This window comes from Carcharodon carcharias, chromosome 12, assembly GCF_017639515.1.
Source record: "Carcharodon carcharias isolate sCarCar2 chromosome 12, sCarCar2.pri, whole genome shotgun sequence".
NCBI lineage: Eukaryota > Metazoa > Chordata > Chondrichthyes > Lamniformes > Lamnidae > Carcharodon > Carcharodon carcharias.
In genome coordinates, this window is record NC_054478.1 from 65,731,682 (window position 1) to 65,749,903 (window position 18,222).

Here is an 18,222-nt window from a genome sequence, read left to right on the forward strand (position 1 = left end):
TCGCCTTAACAGCTATTCTTTCTTGCAGGGATCTCGATTGCACCATATTTCCCGCAGAGACTTTCCTATATCTGAAACAGAGCATGGTGAGCATATGCTGAAACTATCGACCACCGCTTCAGGGCGCAGCTCACGAGGATGTGAAGGACCATGGTCTGTGGGTTTTTCGGGAAACAGAAATAGAATGGTATACCCAGTTTCAGATTCAGGAATAAATTACATTTCATTGTTGCTTAACTAATTAAAGATACATTAATTTTCCAGTAGCATTAACAGTTTAAAAAATTTTTTTATACAGTTCTCCACATCTGAAGGTTGCCATTTATCTGCACCTTTGCAGCCTACTATATATAATGAAACAGAGAGACTTCCAGGAGCACCTTCAAGATTTTTAACACAGTCCCAGAACAGTGATTCCAAGAGGCCTAAACTAGCATCGACTTGTTCTCCTAGTAATAGTGCCAATTGCTTGAGCAACAGTTCAGGTATTTTTCTCTTCGCCATCCCTACCATGTGAGCTTCATTTGCAATTAGCTCTTTCTATCTTGTCTTCCTAAGGTTATATAGTTGAAAGTGTTAGGCTTGTAATGCCTAACGTACTTCTGGGGTAAATGCTATGCTATAATGGAAAAGGAAAATTATTGAAAATGCTTAGTGCTTCAGGACGTCTTAGACATACAGCCATTCACCTCGATTACTCTATGTGACCAGGCTTGTAAACAAATCAGCCAAGGATACTTCTTGATACTGTTGTGTCTCTTTCTACTGTGGCACAGTATTGCAGCATGCATTGCACTGACCTGATATTTGGAACTGTATTATCATAGTGAGGGTAAGTTTACACTAGGAATTTCCAACAGTGTCTCCTAGATATTCTCAGCAAATGAGCTTCACCATGTAATTCTTAATATTATAATAAAAAGCTCTGCATGGGTAAGCAATGAAGCATTAACTCTTCACAAGGCAACAGCTGATGTAACACCTTTAGTACATAGCAATTGGGTGGAACAGTAGATGGTGACTTAGTGCAAATATTTGTTCAGGCTATGCTTGACTGCAATAAAATGGTGTGATATCAAAGTTTGTGGTGAATCTTGTTTGAAATATTGGAAACTGCCTTGACCTTTTATCCTTCGAGTATCTTGGCACTTGGAAACCCAGTTACCATGTTTTGGATCATATCTACAGTGCAAGTGCTAGTGAAAACTGGTTTTGTTGTCACAAGATATATACATGAGGAGGCCTATCCAGAAAAGCCCTGAATTTCCTCCATTTCAACATCCAACTGTTTTCACTTTCACAACTCTTCTGGAAGTCTATGCCATAGTTTGGTCACTCTTTATGTAAAGTATTTTCTGACTTCTTTCCTAAGTTTGCCTTTTACTGAATTGGAATTATGTTCCTTAGTCTTAAAGTTAAAAAATGTTGGAGTAATAGTTGTCTTTTCCATTCCCTTAGTTATTTTATACATTAGAAAGATCACCACATGAGCCCCAACATTCCAGACTGAGGGGCTGAATTTTCTCTGATCTTTCCTGAGAACAACCTACTTCCCTGAATTTAGGAATCAGTAGTATGGCTCTTCTCTGCATTTCTTCTTCTAGTGTTTGAATGTCTCCCTTGTTTTCTGCAGAATGGGATGAAGTGCTCAAGTTTTCACCTGGCTAGACAGTTTTGTCACAACTTCTTTCTTGTGTGCTGCTGTTTTGGCTACGTAGTTCTCCATTATATTGCCTTTGATTGCTACTGTAGATTAGCTGACCTGTCAACATGAAGTCTGCTGAGATCCTAGGTTTTGTTCAGCTTCACCCTTGATTATTTAGGCACACGGTGTTTTTTTTTTCCCTTAAGCATAGTACTTTGCATTGTACTTAATTTTATGTGCATATTTACATTTTAATTCTGTACTTTCTGAGCTGTTTCATCCAATTCCACTGTTCCTCCTAATTTGGCATCTTGTGCAAATTTTCCTACATTTTAAGTTGAATAAGTGCACCCATTACTTATGTAAGTTAGCAGCAGAGTTGAAAACAACCCAGTCGGTACTAGCCCCTCACCTCACACACAAGCACTCATATATTTTATCATCATGAAAACAGAAAATGCTATCTCATATTTTATGCTTCAGCTAACTTTGCCTATCCCCTGGTACTAATGGCTGAGGTTATGTGAAGTTGGAATCACGGTCTGACTTTTTATAAAATTGTACTCCAATGATTTTCTGTTTTTCCTGAACAAGGAGTGTTAGTGTATAGCTCAGTTGGGAGGGGAGGAGCGAGAAAGGAAAATGAAGCTATTACTTTGAGCTTGATCCAGTGCTTGCTATATATCTACATGTATGCACAATGGTCAGCACAGTGAATACTGGCTTTTCATTCTTTTTTGGCATAAACTGAAAGCTTTAAGATGAATTCTTACAATTTAAATTGCTTCACTTGAGATTATTAAATACCTTGTAAAGTGGAGATAAAAATTTTTTATTTTAATTTCCTTGCAGTTAGAAGTACCATGACCTATTCAGATGGTCCCCTTGGAAAAATTCAGAATTCCGTTTGTTTCCTTAAATGTTTATTATGATACAGACCAGCCTGAAAACATGGCTGATTTTTCAAAGTTGTCTTACAATGCTGGATTTTTGTTTTACCTAGAGTCTAGTTGTATTAACTTAGAGCCAGTGAAAAATGAAATGGTGTTAGTGTTGAATCTGTTAGCTCGAAACTAATATCTGTTCTGTCTCGGCACCTAAAACCTTGTTGCTGTCCCAATTTCATTGTAGTTTCTACGTGTGTGTTTATTTACCTAGTTGAAAGAAAATTCTGTTCGCAAACCTAATTTGTCACATTTTGAATACTTCAGTATTTACAATGTAAAATTCTGTGTAACCATTCATAATGGGAATTCCTATGTAATTAGATGCCAGTTATCAAGTGGCTGCAGGCCTCCAGTGCCTGGAGTCCATCATTTTATTTTGCTCTTAAATTGAGAATTTGATTACAGGTTTTTTTGCTGTTTCCAGGCCTGCACTCCTACATTTGCAATTGCACCCCATCATACTGCATCAATGTTGGGCTGGGGCCAGTTGCCTCTTTTTTTGCTTGCTCAAGCCTTCTCCATTTGTATCCCATATCCTACTGTAACCCCAGGTGTGCTGTTGTATCTTCATCTGACTTACCAGCATCCTGCTGGCTTCCTTGCTCCAGCATTGTGCTTGGCCTCCTCTTTCATCTTTTGCTGTTAAACCAGAACCATGGTTTGGAAAGCACAATGAGTGCTTTATATTGTACTCTTTGCAGGGAGTGCCACGGGGTTCTGGAGAGAGCAGATTAGTGAGGAATTAGCTTGAGAGGGTGAGGGAATCGTCATTGTGTCACCAATGGAGAAAATAGATATTGCAGGTATGTGGGAGTAATAGCATGACAGTTGGAAAGTGTTACAAATAAGCAAGATAGGTATGAGAGGCATTATTTTAGTGCATTAGTGCTACCAATTAAATGCAATAAAAGCAATTGTTGCTTAAATTTTCTTTGGAGACAACTAATCAAAACAGGAAATGGCTTCTCGAGCATTTTAACATTAGAGCATTGTCTTGGAGAAATGGCGTTCGTTAGTAGAAAAAGTGATGTGTAACAGTACTGGACATTGAGAATGAGCTAAGAATATAGAAATGGGTGAGGGAGCAAACTAAATGCAGAAAATGTGCATTCAATTCTGTTCTCTTATCTAGATATTCCTGAAACATTACTGTAATACCAAATATAAAATTTTGGTTGTCTTGCTTTTCCTTAAGTTTTTTTTATTCATTCATACAATATGGGTGTTGCTGGCTTAGCCAGCATTTATTGCCCATCCCGAATTGCCCTTAAGAAGGTGGTGATGGGCTGCCTTCTTGAAACACTGCAGTCCATGTGGTGTAGGTACGCCCGTAGTGCTATTAAGGAGCAAGGTCTAGGATTTTGAACCAGCAGCAATGAAGGAGCGACGATATATTTCCAAGTCAGGATGGTGAGTGACTCGTTGGGGAACTTCCATGTGGTGATGTTCCCATGTGTCTGCTGCCCTTGTCCTTCTAGATGGTAATGGTTGTGGGTTTGGAAATAGCCTTGGTAAGTTCCTGCAGATGGTACACATTGCTGCCACCTTGTGTTGGTGGTGGAGGGAGTGAATGTTTGTGGATGTGGTGCCAATCAAGTGGGCTGCTTTGTCCTGGATGGTGTCAAGCTTCTTGAGTGTTGTTGGAGTTGCACTCATCCAGGCAAGTGCAGAGTACTCCATCACACTCCTAACTTGGGCCTTGTATATGGTTGGCAGGCTTTAGAGAATCAGGTGGTGAGTTACCTGCCACAGGATTCTTAGTGCCTAGCCTGCTCTTGTAGCCACAGTATTTATATGGCTAATCCAGTTCAGTTTCTGGTCAATAGTAACCCCCAGAGTGTTGATAGTGAGGGATTCAGCAATGGTAATACCATTGAATGTCAAGAGGCAATGGTTAGATTCTCTCTTGTTGGAGTGTATCATTACCTGGTACTTTGGTTACTTGCCACTTATCAGCCCAAGCCTGGATATTGTCTAGGCCTTGCTACATTTGGAATGTACTGTTTCAGTATCTGAGAAGTTGCAAATGGTACTAAACATTATGCAATCATCAGTGAACATCCTCACTTCTGATCTTTTTAATGGAAGGAAGGTCATTGATGAAACAGCTGAAGATGGTTGAGCCTAGGACACTACCCTGAGGAACTCCTGCAGTGATGCCCTGGAACTGAGATGATTGACCTCCAACAGCTACAGCCATCTTCCTTTGCTAGGTGTGACTCCAAACAGCGGATAGTTTTCCTCCTGATTTCTATTGACTTCACTTTTGCAAGGTTCCTTGATGCAGCACTCGGTCAAATAATGCCTTGATGTCAAGGGCAGTCACTCTCCTCCTTCCTGGAGTTCAGCTCTTTGTCCATGTTTGAACCAAGGCTGTAATGAGGTCAGAAGTGACTGACCCTTGCGGAACCTAAACTGAGCGTCAATGAGCAGGTTATTGCTAAGCAAGTTCTGCTTGATAACGCTGTTGATGACCCCTTCTATCACTCTGCTGATGATCAAGAGTAGGTTGATGGGGTGGGAATTGGCTGGGTTGGATTTGCCCTGCTTTTTGTGTATAGGACATGTCTGAGCAATTTCCCACATTGCTGGGTAGATGCTAATGTTGTAGCAGTACTGGCACAGCTTGGCTAGGGGCATGGCAAGTTCTAGAACACACAACTTCAGTACTATTAGTGGAATATTGTCAGGGCAATATCCAATGCCTTCAGCCATTTTTTGATATCACATGAAGTGAATCGAATTGGCTGAAGACTGGCAGCTGTGATGCTGGAGACCTCTGGTGGAGGCTGAGATGGATCATCCACTCGGATCTTCTGGCTGAAGATTGTTGCAACTGCTTCAGCCTTAGCTCTTGCATTGTGCTGGGCTTCCCCATCATTGAGGATGGGGATATTTGTGGAAAGTGGATGTTACTTGTATAATTTTGTTTAGATACTAGACTGTAATTTTGGACACACATGATGTCCTATTCCTAATGGTAATTTAAAGTTTTCATAAAAGCTTGAAGTTCAAAAGAAAATCAGTTTCTGCATTTGAGCTTGAGCATTTTCTGGTGTAATCTGCTTACGTTCCATGTTTGAGAGGTTGGATTTGATTTGGGATAAATGAATTTTAATTATTTTGTGTAGATGCCAATCAAAGCACACCGAAGCAGTCAATGTTTTAAATTAGCGCAACAGGTCAGTGAGCATCAAGAAAGGACAGGTTATAATATTTTTATCTTTCGTAAGATTGAACTCTGAGATAACCAGGCATTCAGTAAGGTTAGAAAAATAGTAAAGGAGAAGGGAGAATCAATAAAAAAAAGCTTGCATTTAGTTTGCACCTTTCACAACCTCAAATTGCTTTTCAGCCAGTTGAATACTCTTCAAGTGATTCAGTGATGTAATGTAGAGACGCAACGTACGTTTTGTGCACAGTAAGGTCCCTCGCAATATCCAATTTATGCACAGCAAAATCCCATGAACAGCAATGACATAATGACCAGATTTTTTTAGGCGTAGGCTGAGAGATAATTATTGGTTAGGACACTGGGGAGAATTCCCTCGGTACCTCTTTGTATTGGTGATGTGGAATCTTTTACACCCACTGGGAGGGCAGATGGGGCCTCTGTTTAGTATCCTAAGTGAAAGGCGGTGTCTGTGACCTTGCAATACTCAGTAACGCATTGACGAGCCAGCCTTGATTTTGTAAAATCCCTAGAGTGGGAATTGAACCCATAGCTTTCTGATTTGAAGCCAAGAGTGCCACATAGGTATGTCAGCCAGAAAGGGAATTTGTGTTTAATGACCTAGCTCTGACCAATTGCTATTTTTTTTATGTATGTCACTTTATTTGAATTAATACAGACATATGGAATGAACAAAAGTAGGGGAGGTGTGGTGAAAAAGACATGGGACCCATGTACAAGAAAACAATGAAAAATGAAAATAATTAAAAGCCTGTGAATGCAACATAAATTAAAATGGAAAATGCAAATGAAACACTGTACCTGCCGTTGTAAGAAGATAAAGGAATGGCCTACACCAAGGGCGTAGACTCCCTCTATTGCACTTTAATGAACATCTTCATCATCAGCTCACATCCTCCACACACCCACCCACCCAACCTATCCTTTTCCTATACATGCACAATTGCAAGAACTTGCTGTTTGGGAAAGAATGAAGGGCTTCGTTAAGACCTAGTTTGCAAATGCCCCTTGGAGGAGGCTTATTAGAAATATTTAAAGGTATTTTACAAGAGGGAAAGTAGCAATGTTGATTGCTTGAACTAAGGGAAGGTTGGAACTGGTGTACCTCCAGTAGCAGTATGGGATTAACTTCTTGTTTATCATCTACAGATGAATTAGATGTGGGCATAGGGAACATAACCTTGAAATTTAGAAGCAGGAATTTTGGCCTATAGTGAGTAGAGCTATAAAACGCTAAGAAAACAGGCTTTACCAAAAGAGCAGAGAGATGATAGATGCAATTTAATTTGGATAACTGTGACTTAATATAGTATGGGGTGAGAAAACAAGAAATGGAAGTATACACTTGATGGAAAAGCACTGAAGAATGTGGATGCACTGAAAATCTTAATTGCACAATTCTTAAAATGTGATTATAGGTAGATTAATTCATAAAGTACAGTAGGGTTTTGGATTTTTTTAATGGAAACATGGAGCACATGAACTAATGATGAATTTATGCAAAGGATATAAAAGTTAGAAAGTTTGTTCTTGGAGGATTGTTGGCGAGTAGAATGTGTTTCAACAAGCATGGTTTAAATAGAGACCCCTAATTTTTCTTGAAATACAATGAACATTTGAAGCAAAGAAAGATGTAAGGCCTAGGGAAAGAGTGAAGGGTTAGTTTTGGATTGCACTAGCAAGGAGACAGGTGACATGTTAAATGTTCTCATTCAGGTGTCATCCTCTTATCTACACACTGCCTTTTAGTGATGTTATCCACAGGCATGAAGTCAATTGCCACCTGTATGATGATCAGCCCTACCTCTCTACCCCCTTTCTCTCAACACTTTCATTGGCTCTCTGCTGGCAGAATGCTTACCCAGTAGCCAGTCTCAGAAAACTGAATCGTCTTTGAATCATCTTTGGCCACCAACACAAACTAAGTACTCTCTGTCTCCTTACATGGCCACTATCTCGATCTGAATCAGACTGTTAAGATGATAACCTTGGTGTCTTTTCTGTGATGACTTTTTTAACCTAATCTTATCCATCACAAAAACTGCCCACTTCCACCGGAAACATTGATTGCCACCTCCCATCTGCCACTGACCCTCTTAACCATAGGAACAAGATTTGGCTATTTAGCCCCTTGAAGCTGTCCTGTCATTTGATGAGATCATCCGATCGGTCACCTAACTCCACAAGTTCCTTATTCCATGTTCCTTTTTTGGTTATCCAAAAGGTATCATCAATCCAAGATTTAAAATTAATATTTGATCTAGCATCACTTGTTGCTTGTGTAAAAGGGTTCCAAACTTCTACCACCCTTTTGTGTGTAAGTGTTTCTTAATTTCACTCCTGAACAGTCTAACTCTAATTTTAGTCTAGTCCTGGACTCTCCAACCAGCAAAAATAATTTCTCTTTATCTACCCTAGCTGTTCCTAATAATATGTTGAAAACTTCAATTAAGTCAACCCTTAACCTTCTGAATTCCAGAGACTGCAACCCTAGTTTGTGTAATCTCTTTGTAATTTAATCCTTAAGTCCAGGTGACATTCTGGTAAATGTAGGCTGCCCTCTGACGGCCTTGTCACCTCCACACTTAACTGTTGCAGTGCTCTTCTGGCCAGCATGCCATCTTCCAACCTCTGTAAACTTAAAGTTCAACTTACTCAAAGCTCTGCCCCAAATTTGGTTGTACTTGGCCAGTACTCCTGGCCTTCTCTTACACTGGCATCCACTCACCCACTGTCCTGTGTGTTAAAATGAGTGTTTTATATCCCTCTACGGACTTTCTCTCCCTCATATCCATAATGTCCATCAGCCCTTTATTCCTTCCAACACTCCCAAACTTTTTTGATTTCCTCTTTTTGTGAATATAGCTCTTCCCACCCTCTCTTTTTTAGTCTCATTGATGCTCATGCTCTTCCTTCCCATAGATTCCATAACCTGGAAGTCTGTACCTAAACCCAACTATCTCTTCATCTCCCTTTCTTAAGGTTCTGCTTAAAACCCATCCGTTTGACCAAGCTTTTGATCACCCCATCTAATATCTCCTCCTCTGACTCGTCTTTTTTTTCACGTCTCCATGAAGCTTCTTTGAAAAGTTTACTTCTTTGAATGCAATTGTAAATTTCTGTGGATCACTTAAGACCAGAGGGCTGCAATGTGCAGATTGCTGAGATCTTGTTCTTGAAGCTTGTGGTGAATTTCCTTTGAACTACATGGAAAACCAAAGCTAGGGATGTCGAGCTAAGTTGATAAGACAAGGGCCATACTTTTAGACAGATTGGAGGTGTTCAGTGAAACAGTCAATTAATTTGCACTTAACTTTCCTCTATGTAGAGATAAACATGTAAATTGCCATCTTGCAGATAAGGTGTATTTGGGGTCCTGGATAATGGGGTGGGAGGATTTTCGGGCCAAATGTTGCATCTCTTGCAGATCTGCAGTTTCATTGAAGGTATCAGCAAGGCAGCTGAGAGTAAGGGGAGAGAGTTAAAATTTACCTGGCTGTGGAAAGCAGATGAGGGGGAAAGCCCAGGAAGGGAATGGATGCCCAAGTGAAAGTGAGGGATGGGTAGGAATGGAATAAAATTCTCCATGTTGGAATGATAGCAGGAGACAGCACCAATGCAATCATCAGTATAAGGAAGCGATTGGTGAGAGGTGGGAGACTGAGTATGTTTGGAGTGGGGAGTTGGGGAGTAAGCTTACATATCCTGTAAAAAGGAGAACATGGCTTGGGGCACTATGAGTTCCCTTAACAGTGAGCTAGAGGAATTGGGTGAAGTTAAGAAAAGTACAACCAGGCAGGAGAAGATGCTGGTGATTGGAGCCACGGCCACAGTGCAAAATAGAGAGCTTGGAGACCATCCTGGTGAGGGGTGTAATTGTAGAGTAATTGGACATAGTGAAAAAGACACTTAGCGACCAGAAAACCTTGAATGGTTTAAGTGATGGAGGGCATTGGAGGAGTCATGGATGTGGATGGATGGAGAAGAGTCAAGATTTCAGTGAAATCCCAGACATGCCTGAATGCCACCTACTTGCAGCACCAACAGTGGCCACCCTGCTGCTGGTGTGCCAGAGTGTAGACCTGCTGGCTTCCGATAAACCAGCAGCTCTATAAGGAGACAGATGAAAGTCCCACTGCATACTAATTAGAGGGCTGTTGCCTGAGCTGGTGGGGTGAGCTGGCTAAACTGAGGCGGGCTCGCCCTCAACATTTACTATGGGGTGCAGGGAGCTTGCCCTCAACATATAATGCAGCCCTAGGATGCAGTAGCTAGCAAAATGAGTTATGTGCTACAAAACTATTTGCTTAAAACTTGCTGCACATCTACATATTTTTGGCAATTTCCATAAAAGATAATAGTTGAAAAGTCAAGTATATATAATAACTTGGAAAGTGAAGTCTTGAGTATTGCATTTGAACATGGAGTGGGATAAAATTCAGAATGACAGACTACACAACACCTGAAAGGTGAAATGCACTATCAGTTTTCAGCCTTGACTGCCCTGTAATCCACTGGCTCTGAAAATCAAATGCCTTGAGAAGTGCGTGAGTTGTTTTTGTCAATTGAATGGGTTGATTCATCTTCATTCCATGATGTTTCTTCATTTTAAATGGGTTGAATAACAGTTGTCGAGGATCTCTGTAGTCTGTATGTCTGACTGTTTTCCCCCAACAAAACTTATTGTAATTCTACATATTAATTATTGTATTGTAGAAAACTGTCAGCTGTTCATTTTAAAATATTTTTCATCTCTATTTCCGTTTTTATTGTAGGTAGTTGTCTATATCTTGTATTGGTTTATATTCCATATCAGGTTTCAAAACTTGTTAAACAAACCACTTTTTCATTTCTCAGATTCGATGTGGAGGTGTACTCAGTTTCCAAGATCATCAGCAGTGCAATTCAGTTCAACATCTAGACCTGAAACTACCCTCAGTGAAGGAACAGAGTCCAATGCTGAAGGTGAAGAAGATGACGACTATAGTCAGGAATATCAATTCATCATGTTTATTCTCAATGCTGTTCACTCATTCAGAATACTTTTACATATTTATTTTGTGAATCAACATTTCATGGCTATCCTGAACTTAACTACATAAGAGTACAATATTTTTTTGCACAAAAATTAACTATCAGCGCAATAGAATACCCACATTATAATGTGAAGTTCAGTAATTACTGAAACCTTGAGTAAAGCTCAAATTTTTTAAAAAATGTTATATTAAAAGAGGAAACAGCCTCCTAGTAGTTCTTCTAAAAGAAAGTTCTAATACTTGCTGCATTCCAAAAATTTATCTTCCGTTCTAAATATTTTTTGTTTATATTATAATGGTTTATCTGAAAGGATTCCTGTATTTTAGGAGAGTCCTTTATTTCGGAGACTGATACTTCAGGTCTAAAATAAACATGATGAGGTGCATGCTAGATGCAAGTGAAAGTATCCCATTAACCCCACTAATATGAATTGCTTTGTTTGTGATGTACCTGGCATTGTAGGTCAACAACCAAATGAAATTTCATGGCTTTGTTATGCTACCCAAACCTGTTGCAAGGACCTCTTTAATATATGTAGAGCTATTTGAGCAGACATTCTCAACTTTTAAGGGTTTGTTTAATTACATTAATATATTTTCCTACTTCAGATCTTGAAGATAGAGTTTTATCGTCCTATGCGCAAGGTGCAAGACCGAGGGACACATTGTTTGGATCTTTGAGACGCACGACATCAAGCTTAAGTCGAGCACTTTCCTTGCCTTCAGAGAGTCGACCTGTAATCTCAAGAGACTCTAGTAGCAGTTCTTCCAGGTCCTCTAATAGCAGTCGTCCCTTAACAAACATTGAAGTGATACCACAAAGAAGTAGAGTGTGTGGTTTTATGCATAGCAGAACTGGATCTGGAGCTTCAGAATCAGTAACCCCGGAAAGGAGAAATATGTCTGTGTTGCAACCAAGACCACTAAATGACTTTGTAGCAGAATCTAGCAATAGGTGTAGACCTAGACAGCTGTTGTCCCGCCTGGCATCCAGTATGTCTTCGACTTTCTCTGGCAACCGAAGATCCAACCAGGGGCATTCAGTTGTAAGGCCTTTTGAAACAACACATTCCTTTGGGCATTCAGATAATATATCATTAGGTGGAAGATCTGAAAATTTTGCACAGGCTAATAGCACAAGCAGACATGATGCCACTAATTTTTCAAACAATCAATCCTCTGAATCATCTCAGGGATTTGGATTTTTGAGATGGAGGAGAGCAGGAGCACCAAACATTTCACAGTCTCAAAATATTAATGGGGGTGTAGAAAGTTTGGTAAATTCAAGGCCAGATTATTCTGAAAATCGAAATACTGCTTCATGGTTATCATCATCATTACGAAACAGGTGTACCCCTCTCTTCAACAGAAGGAGAAGGGAAGGAAGAGATGAAACTGCAAGAATGGCTGCCGCATCTCATAGTACCATAAATGAAGCAAGAGCAGACCACTCACCAGTCCTCCAAAGAGAAGTTGGAACATGTGAAAACTTAAGCAGGGAACAACCAAATATTATCCAGGGTGCTACTGCAGCTTCTTCAATGGCTTTGACCTCCACCACTACAGGCAGCTCCACGTTTTGCACTCCAACATCTCTACCAGAGAGCCTTCATGGTGGTGGTGGTAGTAGTAGTTCAGGAATTGCAGGGATATTCCCTAATTCTGTAATACGCCTTACTATGCCATATGGCCTTGGAGATGAATTCTCTGATAATATACTGATAGCAGTAGACTTTGCAAGTCCATCTAGAAGTCATGTAGAGGCTCCAGAAAAGCAGAAAACTGATAGTACATCTTCAAGGGATCCAGAAAAACTCAGAAAATTACAAGAAAGGTATATTTTATATATCATCCCTCAATACCTGTCTTTATATATTTTTTCTTAACGTCAATTTATTAAGCTACCAAGAAACTTACTTTGGTTGCACCTCATTCAGATTTCCCTTGCATTGCTAACATACATATATTGTTGCTTGTTGTTCTCATAGGGGATTTCCTTTCCTTCAGGGAAAGATGTGTACGGGCATGAAGTTTTTTTTTAATCATGTAGTGTTGACTTATAGAGAAAACAACACTCCAGACTGCAATGTCCAGCAGGAAGAGAAAGTAATGGCAATTTTCTTTAAGAGCTGGTTGGGTTTGGAGGGAGAGGGAAGAATAGAAGAAGTCCTTCAGAAGAGATCTGGACTGACTGGCTGGTTTGTCTTGGAAGCAAGCATCTTGAGGCTTAAATGACTACGCACTTGATAAGCAAGGGTTTTCTATGCATTTCTTTCCCTATGTATCCTGCACATAATGTTTAAGATTTTTACCCTTGCTGTCATGGATGCGCAGTGACTATTTCAAGTTGACTGTCCATTTCATACCCTGGTTGTCTATTGTGGACAGATTCCCATGGTTTGAAACACAAAATAAAGTTCTGTTGCACCATAAAGTGAATATTAAAAACTCCCCTTCTAATGAACAACGTTTGATCATGTTGGCTTGATCCTGTCAGGACAGGAAAATGCAATGCAAAATCAGATGTTTGCATCTTCCAGTATATGGTGCTGTTTGGTCTATAATTTTCACTTCTGACCACCTGAAATTTGTATTTTCCCAGCAGTCTCTTAAGTTTTCAGAAACAGTGTTAGCTTTTTTTGTATTCATGTTTATTTTCAGATGACATTTGCAGGAAGAGTTCTTAACATGGTTAATTGAATTGCCAAGGAACTACCTGCTGCATTTCTTATGTCACACGTTTGTAATTGAACTGTTAATTTTGAGAAGAGCAACAAGCCATTGTGTCCCTCAAATTGACCAAGAAACTTCCTTTTGCGGCGTATATTGCAGGTAATTGTACAGGTGGTAGAAATAGGAGATATAATTTGTCAGATTACTGCTATTTCTGTTTTAAGATTCTTTTTGTCTGTGCAATTGGGAGAGGAAGGGAATAGACCTGATTATTGAAAATTTGAATCATTTTGTTTACCTGGTGGGGGTGGAAGACAACTTGCATTATCACAGCATACTTGATTTCTATTTCACCTTTTTATTACTATTTGGAACTTTTATGATTTATTCCCATATTCTGGTATTGATCAATCCAGATTACTAAGATAAAAGTATCGGAGAGCCAAACCTAAAAGCAGAGCTGCGCAAAGCTTCCTGTTGATGTGTGTAAAGACTGGATACATTATAAACACCATATACCTAAAGAAATAAACTGGCTGCCTGGGCTGGGAGGTACGTTCCTAATAACTTTGACAGAAACCATTGTTTACAAATTCATTGGGTAAAATCTTTTGACCAGCAATTGGAATTGCCCACATTCCTTGCCAAGATTGCAAGAGCCCTATCTCATAAGAGAATTAATTCCTAATGATGAAACATAATTTACAAGCTGAAACTCCAAAGATAATGTGTGGTTCTTAAGGTAGGATATGTTTCAGCCCAAGAATATCCATTCGGTAGGCATGCCATGTTGCCTTAAGACTCTACAGATATACTGCTAAAGCTCTGGAATTTTTTTTCAAAAAAAAATCTGCTTCAGAGATTTTGATGACATCCTTAACTTTTAAATAAACCAAGTATACCTCAGATGTGAAAGCAAAATAATGTGGATACTGGAAATCTGAATTAAAAATGCAAAATGATGGAAAAACTCAGCAGGCCTGGCCGCATCTGTGGAGAGAGAAACAAGAATTAACGCTTAGAGTCAATATGACTCTTCTAGCTCTGAAGAATCATACAGACTCAAAACATTAACTCTGTTTCTCTCTCCACAGATGCTGCCAGGCCTGCTGAGTTTTTCCAGCATATTTTGTTTTTTATTTACTTCAGATGTGGCCATTTTTCATGTGCAAGCCTAAAAGTAAGTGATGTTAAGACGACTTGAAGACAACGAAGCTGAGCCCAGTCCCACACTTTTTTTATGCCAGGTAACTGCATAAGAAGTGGGATTTTGTGTGTATTTTTTCTCTAGCCCAGGAATACTGATACCGATTCAGCTGGGGTGCCAATGGAACTGCTTTACAGTAGCCCTAAGGCACTTCTGTAATCTGTACTGCTGAGGAATCTCAGGAGTAGAGCAGACCAAAAATGAAGAACTTCCATTCAGCTCAAAGTACTGATTTCCCACCTTCATTCCTCAGCTTTCCTTCAATATGGTATGAAAACAAGTGACATATACTTGCTAATTTACTTTTTCATAGTAATCTAAAAATTCTTAAAACCAGCTGCATTGTTTTCTGTAGAAGATTCGGTGTTTTAGGGTTTTGGAGCAGGAAGGAATCTTCTATCCAACAATGGTAATATGTCACCTGGAATTGAAATCCATTGCACTGGTGCAGCAGTCCTTCTTGTTTTTCTTCATTTTGCAAAAATGCAAAATTATATACTTGTCATTAATGTATGCTTCTTTATGACAGCCTACTTTTGGAGGATTCTGATGATGAAGAAGAAGATATCTGTCGGATTTGCCAAATAGGGGCTGGAGCTACAACACCTCCAAATCCTTTAATACAGCCATGCAATTGTACTGGTAGCTTGCAATATGTTCATCAGGAATGCATGAAGAAATGGTTGCAATCCAAAATAAATTCAGGTAAGATGGGTATCTAGATAATTGATATGGTAGCCAAAAGGATGCATGACTTTAATCATTTTTAGCTGTTGGGTGGGATGGGTTAGGGTTTTGAGTTGCATGCTGTTTATCAATAACTTGCATTTGGACTGAAGTTCCTAAATTATTTACCCATAATTCCAAAAATGTTTTTCCTTGATCATATTCTACTAGTTTTCAGGGTATGACTGCTCTTAAAATACAACTTTTCACTGAGACTCGGGTTTCTAGTTCTAACGATGTTGGGATGTGGATTCTATGATTTTCCCCTGCAAGTTCACAAGTTTGTGGGCTTTCAGAGACTGACAGGGACTAAATCTTCCCATTTAAGAAAGAGTAATTGAAGGAAAATCCCTATAAATGGTTTCAAGTCTCAGTTGTATGATTAAGGCCGTAGAGCAGATTATCTATCTAAGATTAGATAATCTATATAAGATTAATCTATATAAAATAATCTATATAAGATTATTAACTTTCAGGGTTGTATTTTTTGAATAAGATTACTGTATTTTGGGACTGGATCTTTAATTGTAGGGTAAATGAAAGGGCCATATGACCTGGGCTGACAGTAAGCCTGGGTCAGGGTGACCAACCATCCTGTATTTTACTCCCACACACACACACCTTAAACCAGCTTATATTTCGACTCTTTCTTGGACTCGAACTCAAGTTCTGTTGAAGGGTCATGAGAACTCGAAACGTCAACTCTTTTCTTCTCCGCCGATGCTGCCAGACCTGCTGAGTTTTTCCAGGTAATTCTGTTTTTGTTTTTGTTTTGGATTTCCAGCATCCACAGTTTTTTTGTTTTTATCTATCTGCCTGCCATTTACCTAGACATGGTTTGGAGAACCTATTAGATTGAAAATACAATGAGAAAATGAGAAAAAGTCTATAAATAATAAAATACAAAATATTGACTGTAAAGTCCGCAAATCAAAAGTTCTCTTGATTTGGCTTAACTGAATTAAGAAAACTGAATCACAACTGGCATTCAGCTCGCATGTTGATTTTGGTCTTCTCTCAGGTTAGAAGTATGTAGGAACTGTCCAGGGTTGATTGCTATCTAGCAGCATTAATTAACATGTCCATATACCTCATGAGAATGATATGTATGAGGAATGAAGAGTTGTGTATAAGAAAGGTGATGATTCAGTATTAACAAATTTATAAACATATAACCAAACATTAAATAGATATTGTGTGCTAAACTTAATGCAGGTGCTGATCTGACTGCTGTAACCACCTGTGAATTGTGTAAGGAGAAGTTGCAGCTGGATTTTGAAGATTTTAATGTCCATGAATTGTATAGGACACATGCAGATGAGCAGGTGTGTATGGGTTTGTGTGGGCTTTTAAGTGATTGATTGCCACATGTAAAAGAAAAGGCTATTGAGTGTAACTGTTACATTATTTGTTTAGCATTAAGTGATGCAATATATAATCGATCTTGGAAAAAATCTTCAGCTCTCCACCAACTTAATATCGTGTGATTCCAGAGGCTTACTTGGGAAAAGCTTTGCATAACTCTCAGTTGTTTGTAAGGATTGCAGGCACCAAATTTCAGTTATTACTTCTGCACTAAAGACTGTGCTGTCTGAGCTCTGTGCTCCTGAAACACACTCTCTTGTTCTGTTTGGGCAATAATCCTATTGAACAATGATCAGGATTTTGAAAATTCACCATTTAAGTTTGCAATCTGTTGCATTTGTTTGTGTTCAATATAGTATTTCCTGCCGTCTAGCCTCTAAATAATATGTCTTTAGACCATTTGATAGAATAGTCTCTTTGCAATTAAATAGTGATGACTAAATAGTCTCTTTGTAATTAAACAGTTTTAAAACTTTCACTGTCTTTCACAGAAAATGGTAGCAATCCTTAGATGCAGCAACGAGCTAGTGTTTGGAGTGTTACTTACAGGCTAGGAAGAAAAAACATTGGCAGGTAAAATAAAGGAAAATCCAAAGTTATTTTACAAGTACGTTAAGAGTAAGAGGATAACTAGGGAAAGAGTAGGGCCCATTAAGGACCATAGTGGTAATTTGTGTGTGGAGCTGAAGACGTAGGTAGGGTTCTAAAGGAATGCTTTGTGTCCGTGTTCACAAGTGAGAGGGAGGACATGGGTATGGAAATCAGGCAGAAGGACTGTGATATAATTAAAGAAATTAGCATAGAAAGGGAAGAGGTTCTAAGTGGCCTGGCAGGCTTAAAAGTAGATAAATCTCCAGGCCCGGATGAAATGTATCCCAGGCTGTTGAGTGAGGCAAGGGAGGAGATAGCCGGGCGCTGGCAGTAATTTTTAATACCTCTCTGGCCACAGGAGAGGTGCCAGGGGACTGGAGGACAGCTAATGTGGTACTGTTATTCAAGAAGGGACGAAGGAATAAACCAAGGAACTACAGGCCAGTCAGTCTAACCTCAGTGGTGGGGAAACTATTGGAAGCAATTCTGAGGGACAGAATTAATCTTCATTTGGGGAGGAAGGGCTTAATCAAGGACAGTCAGCATGGTTTTGTTAAGTTGAGGTCATGTCTGACCAATTATTTTTATGTCATGTCTGGACCAATTTGATTGAATTTTTCGAAGAGGTGACCAGGTGTGTAGATGAGGGCAATGCATTTGACATAGCATAGCATTGGACTTCAGCAAGGCTTTTGATAAGGTCCCGCATGGGAGACTGATGACAAAGATAAGAGCCCATGAGATCCAAGGCAATTTGGCAAATTGGATCCAGAATTGGCTGAGTGGCAGGAAGCAGAGGGTGATGGTCAAGGGGTGTTTTTGTGACTGGATGCCTGCGT

General features: G+C 39.4%; 1 protein-coding gene across 3 annotated transcripts in view; it reads left to right on the forward strand.

Moving 5' to 3' along the window:
- marchf7 (membrane-associated ring finger (C3HC4) 7) overlaps positions 1 to 18,222 on the forward strand; it is an 81,975-nt gene that overhangs the window by 12,657 nt on the left and 51,096 nt on the right. For all 3 annotated transcript variants that reach the window (XR_005944638.1, XM_041201845.1, XM_041201843.1), the window contains exons 3-8: positions 29 to 187; positions 299 to 485; positions 10,643 to 10,750; positions 11,431 to 12,655; positions 15,231 to 15,406; positions 16,643 to 16,752. Coding sequence is in view for 2 of the 3 variants with exons in the window: in XM_041201845.1 (XP_041057779.1) it covers positions 29 to 187; positions 299 to 485; positions 10,643 to 10,750; positions 11,431 to 12,655; positions 15,231 to 15,406; positions 16,643 to 16,752 (1,965 nt within the window). In the remaining variant the exon portion in view is untranslated. The remainder of the gene's footprint in view (positions 1 to 28; positions 188 to 298; positions 486 to 10,642; positions 10,751 to 11,430; positions 12,656 to 15,230; positions 15,407 to 16,642; positions 16,753 to 18,222) is intronic.